We start from the raw sequence: 6,122 nt of genomic DNA on the forward strand, positions 1-6,122 counted from the left end.
CCAACAAAACACATCGTAAAAAACATACTGAACATGAATCCTACTGGACATGGCATGTTTTGAATGGAATATTGCTCCAATGAGCTTAACAGATATACAATAGTCACTTCAATTCACTTTGCATCCTGTTGTACAGCCAACAGCAAAATTCTGAAAAGCTATTTTCATTTAACAACACATTTAAGTCTACTATAAATCATTCAATCTTTATATTTTTTAAATTTTGGGCATCTCATAAATTAATTCAAACAATTATCCATCGAAAATACATGAATACTGGGTACTTATGGCACTTTTATCAGTCTAATAACCAATAAATCATAATTCAGCCTAATGACCACTTTTCATTTTCCATGCAGTGACTGGTCCGTCTTAGGCACTTAAAATGTACATTTGGCATTATTAAATATTGGAAACTCTTCATGTACATCTACAAAAAACATATACAAATCTAGTACAATATGAGAAACAAACCACCAGATTTAAATAAGATAAATAACAGTAACCCAAAAAATAACAGCACAAGATGTTCTAATGCAAAACATGTCAAACGTTATTGCATTCATAAGAAACATGCATGTGCACTGTGTGTGTACTGAAATGTGTAGGTTCAATCCAATGCATTAGGAATCATAAACTAATGTCAATGAACAACTTTTTTGCAGCATTTATTAATCTCTAGACCAACGTTAATTTACAAATGTAAAATTCGTATTATATTCAATGTTAACCAATGCTCCTTCATATATATGTATATGTACAGTATATAGCAATGTTCATTTATACAACTTCAATTTATATATAAAATCATTACAAATGCTGTAAAATAATTGTTCATTGTTATTTCATGTTAGCTATTGCATTTATTTGTATAGAACCTTATTGTAAAGCTTTATTAAAGTTAATCAAATAATAAAAAATGTAATAAGGGAGAGATGAAAATAATTTCACCACTTTCTACAAGACATCAAAATAAATTTGAAAAATATTATTTGCCTTAGAATATACATACTCTCAAAAACCCTCAAAGACTCATGATAGATCCATAAATTCCTGATTACCAACATCTTTTTTGACACATACAAAATCAAGCATATTTTTACAATTTTGACAACATGACAGTTTTTGGTTGTTGGCTCAGATCACTCACTCTGAGGCACTGAAATCGCTGGGCCTTTTGGATCATCAAAGCGGTCCATGGTGCGAACCTGCATGATCATGTGCAGGCCGTAGGTAAGAATGAACACCATGAGCAGAGAGGTCAGCAGGCCCATCCAAATCCCTGGAGTGAAAAATCCTGCACAATCGCTGGCATACGAGAAGTCTTCACCAGTAACGTTGAAGCCTTGGATCTGTGGGAAACATGGTACATCAATCAGCTGCAGTATGTGGCGTTTTTGTGGTATACTGTATATGGGTTTTGTAAATGAAGCTGAATCGTTTAACACTACCAGCTCAAAAACAGCGCACTGTAATAGCACCTGAAAATCAGTGAAGGACAGCGTCCATTGGTTAGCGTTGTCCGTAGCACTGCGAGGCACCAGCAGGGGGCTCTGAATGCTGCTCACGCTCTGGCAATGGAAAGAATACTCTGCAGGAGAGTAGATCCCGCCACTGGCGTTAAAGATAGCCCTCTGCCCGTCATACTCCAGCACCACCTGCTCCATCACCGACCAGTTGCGAGCAGATACAGGAAAGAAGATCTTGCGCATAGAGAAGCTTTGGCGAAGTATCACAAATTAATGGGTATCACAATATATTGTTACAATACATCACGATACAACAATATATATCATGCATACACTATTGGCCAAAGATTTTAAATAATTACAATTTTTTTATGTTTTTGACAAGTCTCTTATGTTCAACAAAGCCACATTTTTTTTCTATACAAATACAATAAAAACCATTTAAAAGAACTGTTTTGTTATTTTATTATATTTTAAAATAATTTAAAGTTATTCCTGTGATGGCAAAGCTGAATTTTCAGCAGCCATTATGCCAGTCTTCAGTGTCACATGATCCTTCAGAAATCATTCAAATCATTTCTGATCTGAACAAACCTTGGTGAACACCTTTCAAAAAAAAGAAAAACTTATTCCTAACTTTTGACCCCTGCTGTACTTCACCCAAAATGCAAGTTTAGAAAGATTTAATTTAGCATTAAATATGGTAAATTCAAAAGGTCACACAACTGAGCTTCCATGTTTATTAATCATTTGTAATAAAGTAAACATAAAATACATTATTTACTAAAATACAATATTTAAAACATTTGAAATGTATATAGTCAGGGACATTGTGCAAGTATACATGTTTAACACAATTTGTTTTTGAAAGATAAACAGAATCATGAATATTTCTATTCTGGTGTCGCTATTGACATTTACTAACTGCTTGTTTTCTTTAAAAAAATATATATATTTTTCTATTCTATCAGTTTTCTTTTTATTATATAATTAAAAAAAAAAAAAAACTTGCTACGTGACTAAATGTAATGTAAATGTATTGGCCTGTACATGGGGGTCCAATGTTTAATAATTAAAAAAAAAAAAAACGTACCATCTGTTCAAAGTATTGTGAGAGTATTGTGTCGTGAGATCAGTATTGTGTATTGATCTGAATCGTGACATTGTAGTGTTACATCCCTATTAAAAATGCATGTAAAATTCTGTTGTTGTTGTTTTTTTCTTCATATCCAACAAGTGCAGTAAATCCTTTTCTTCAAAATCACAAATAATACATATCATTGATGAATTATGTGTTGAATACTCACATAAGCCGGAGGGATTGCAAATTCAGAACGTTCTGGTAATTAATGACGAGTCTGAAAAACAAAATATTTTATACGTTCAAGAGGAAAACATTGAAAAATATTGAAATGTATACTGGTTTCTGCTTGATTATGATCCTGACCTTGACAGAGTTTCATTGCAAACTGAACCAGCCGTGAAGTCAGCAGAAGCATTAAAAATGTCTCTTGCCAGATCATCCTGGTTCCCAGAGTAACGAGCGAGGAGAGTATCGGCCCACAGCAGGATGCAGGGCTGGCCCGCTGTGTTGTTGACGACGAGTGGAGGTTTCACAGATGACTGTGGTGGTGCCTGAAGTAGCGACCGGCCCACAGAACGTCCTGCCATTACTGGGGTCTCCTCAATGACCTACAAAAGAAGGATAAATGACAAAAAATATTTTGTTCAGGGTTTCATCAAAGCTGTTGTGGATTTATCATCTCAAATGAAGAGGAACATAATGTGAGAGAACAAAGTGCAGTACATACTAACTTGTCCTTATGATTTTCCTTATTTGGATAAAAGCATCTGCGAAATGAATAAATGTCAAGGTAAGGTAGATGTGATCACTTACTCTAGAGGGCTTCAGACCGGTGTATACAGCAGTGTAAGGCACATCCTGAGATTTGAACACGTCAAGGACCTCTCCAATGATCGCATCTAATCAGAAAAGAAATCTTACATCCTATAGTATAGTACAACAATACTGACAAACACATGGCATCAAGTTAGGAAGAATTAAACCATAAAAAGCAATAAACAATCAAACAATTATATTAAAATAATTATCAAACCTGATAAAAAAAAAATGTAACTACTCACCATTTTTCAAAAGCAATTCCTTTGTCTGATCCCTGACATTCAAACAAAGCAAAAAGTGTTATTTTTGTATAATTAATATACTATTATAGTATTTATTAAAATGTAAATTACCTTTTATTTTTACATTTTCTGTTTGTTTGTTTTTAGATAATTTTGTTGTGTGCTTTTGTCATTTTCGTTATTTTTTTTTTTTTTACATTTATATTTAGCTTCCAGTGATTTTTTGTTTTAATAATTTTAGTACTTCAACTTATTTTGTACTTCAACTAACGTGGTCAAGGAAATATTTTTAATTTTCTGCTTCAGTTTTCATCTAATATTTTTACTTTATTTCAGCTTTATTTAAATAACAAAACAAACTTTAAGTTTTAATATCAACACTACAAACAGAACAAAAAAGGGAAGTTAACATTTTAACATTATTATTGAAATTCAGAGTGCCTTGCAAAAGCATTCAGACATTAACCAATTGCTTCACTTTACTGAAATTTTGTGCAAAACTTTGAAACAGAAAATTAATCATTTTGGAATTACATTGTTTTATATTAGAAAACATTCTTTGAAAAATCATTCAGAGATTAACCAGTTCTTTCATTTTACTGAAATACTGTGCTGTGTTTGTTTTATTTCAAAGCTCTGGAATACAAAATTAATAATTTTGGCATCACATTGTTTTATATTTAATGCTATATTTTAGTCCCTGTTCTGCAGAAAGTTACAGAGATGAAAAACATGAAAGTGCCTTATAACCAATACATTGGTTAAGAATCTGAACACTTTTTGTAAGACACTGTATTCATAAAACAAATAACATTACAGAACATCTTACCCAGCAGTGTAAGGGAGATGGACAGCCAGCAGTGAAGGCTGTGCGGTGTTCAGCTTGATTTCCTTCAGGGTGCTGAGGTCGATGTGGACTGCTGGGATACCCAGCTCTCCCTGGAAGAGTTCCAGGATGGAATGTGATGCAGACCAGTCCAGGGCTGGCAACACCAGGGGATTGGAGGACATCTGAAGTGCTGACTTGAATACCAAGAGAGAAATGTTGATGAGAATGTTGAGAGAAATCTAGTTGTGCTATCCCTCCAGAATTAAAAATAAAAAAATAAAAACAGAAAGCACACACCCACCTCTACATTCAAAAAGGCACTGTCTTGCTTGTTGCCAAACACTCCACCGTACATAGTGAAGTCTTCCATACTTAACTATAAAGTGGGGAGAGCAGGCAAAAGTCAGTTATTTTAGTATCCTTGATACTATTCTAGTTTGTATTAATATTTTGAATTAGTTTTTATTTTCATATTTTCTGTTTTCATTTTAACTTTATTTAAAGTTTTAATATTTAAGTTTTTTATTTTAGTTTTAGTTATTTTAGTACATTTTATTTTATTTTTGTTTACTTTTTTCCAGCAACTAAAAATGTTTTATGATTTTAGTTTTACTTTCAGTTAATTATAATAACCCTTTATAATGTGTTACATAACACAGCTCAATGTTATTTTAGTATTATTTTTTATACTATTACACTATTTATTAATATTTTGAATTAGATTTTATTTTGATATTTTCAGTTTTCAATTCAATTTTAATACTTAAAAATGAGAAATGCTGGCATAGCAACAAACTGAAATGTAGTTTTATTTCAGTTGCTGAAAAAAACACTGATTCAGATCACATAAACATTGTTAATATCTACCAATCACACGTTAGTCAATGTTTCACAACTCTGATGTTTAATATTGCAATAAAGAAAATAAATCTTGTCATATCAGTTTGCAGATGATCAAAATTATACAAGGCAACCCTCTACATTGCGAGTAAATCACTCGCATATGCGACTAAATGATGTCTAATATTAGCCAATGGCTAATAAATTCTCAGATTTTACTCGCCAGTGTGTGAGTTGGAGGCTGAGTATATGATTAGCACAGATATATTTTCACTCACAGAACACTGACTGAGCGCTTCAGAGTTTCACTCTCCGTCAAGCGATCTGTGATATTTTTCAGTTCATTTGAATGGATGTGCAGCGCACCTGTGTTTGTGTATTTGGCGTAACGTAAACTCTAGTGTGAAGGCGCACGACTCGCCGTCGCTTTCTCTCACACGCACAAAGAGCGAGAGAGTCTTACATAACATGCAAAATTGATGCGCTACATGTAAACGATATACTTAGTTCCTTTGGAATTCTTCAGCTTTTAAGAAATCTGTGATATTTTTCAGTTCATTTGAATGGATGCGCAGCGCACCTGTGTTTGTGTATTTCGCACGACTCGCCGTCGCTTTCTCTCAAACGCGCAAAGAGCGAGAGCGAGCGAGAGTCTTACATAACATGCAGAATTGCTGCGCTACATGTAAACGATATACTTTGTTGTATTTTCCTGTAAAAATAACGGAGTTCCTTTGGAATTCTTCAGCTTTTAAGAACTGCCCTGTTTTCCTGTAGTAGGCGGAACTAATGCGCAAACGGCAATCTCATTGGCTGGCGCTCACCTATTATCGTCCCTG

General features: G+C 33.5%; 1 protein-coding gene across 1 annotated transcript in view; it reads right to left on the reverse strand.

Moving 5' to 3' along the window:
* Positions 1-923: 923 nt before the first annotated feature.
* LOC107695835 (V-type proton ATPase subunit S1-like) overlaps positions 924-6,122 on the reverse strand; it is a 6,901-nt gene continuing 1,702 nt past the window's right edge. The window contains exons 3-10 of the mRNA XM_016495909.1: positions 4,745-4,819; positions 4,444-4,637; positions 3,615-3,646; positions 3,367-3,452; positions 2,917-3,161; positions 2,777-2,827; positions 1,482-1,719; positions 924-1,352 (exon numbers count right to left, since the gene is read on the reverse strand). Coding sequence (XP_016351395.1) covers positions 1,143-1,352; positions 1,482-1,719; positions 2,777-2,827; positions 2,917-3,161; positions 3,367-3,452; positions 3,615-3,646; positions 4,444-4,637; positions 4,745-4,819 — 1,131 coding nt within the window. The 3' untranslated portion in view covers positions 924-1,142. The remainder of the gene's footprint in view (positions 1,353-1,481; positions 1,720-2,776; positions 2,828-2,916; positions 3,162-3,366; positions 3,453-3,614; positions 3,647-4,443; positions 4,638-4,744; positions 4,820-6,122) is intronic.

Source organism: Sinocyclocheilus anshuiensis, unplaced genomic scaffold (assembly GCF_001515605.1).
Source record: "Sinocyclocheilus anshuiensis isolate Anshui unplaced genomic scaffold, SAMN03320099.WGS_v1.1 scaffold234, whole genome shotgun sequence".
Lineage (NCBI taxonomy): Eukaryota > Metazoa > Chordata > Actinopteri > Cypriniformes > Cyprinidae > Sinocyclocheilus > Sinocyclocheilus anshuiensis.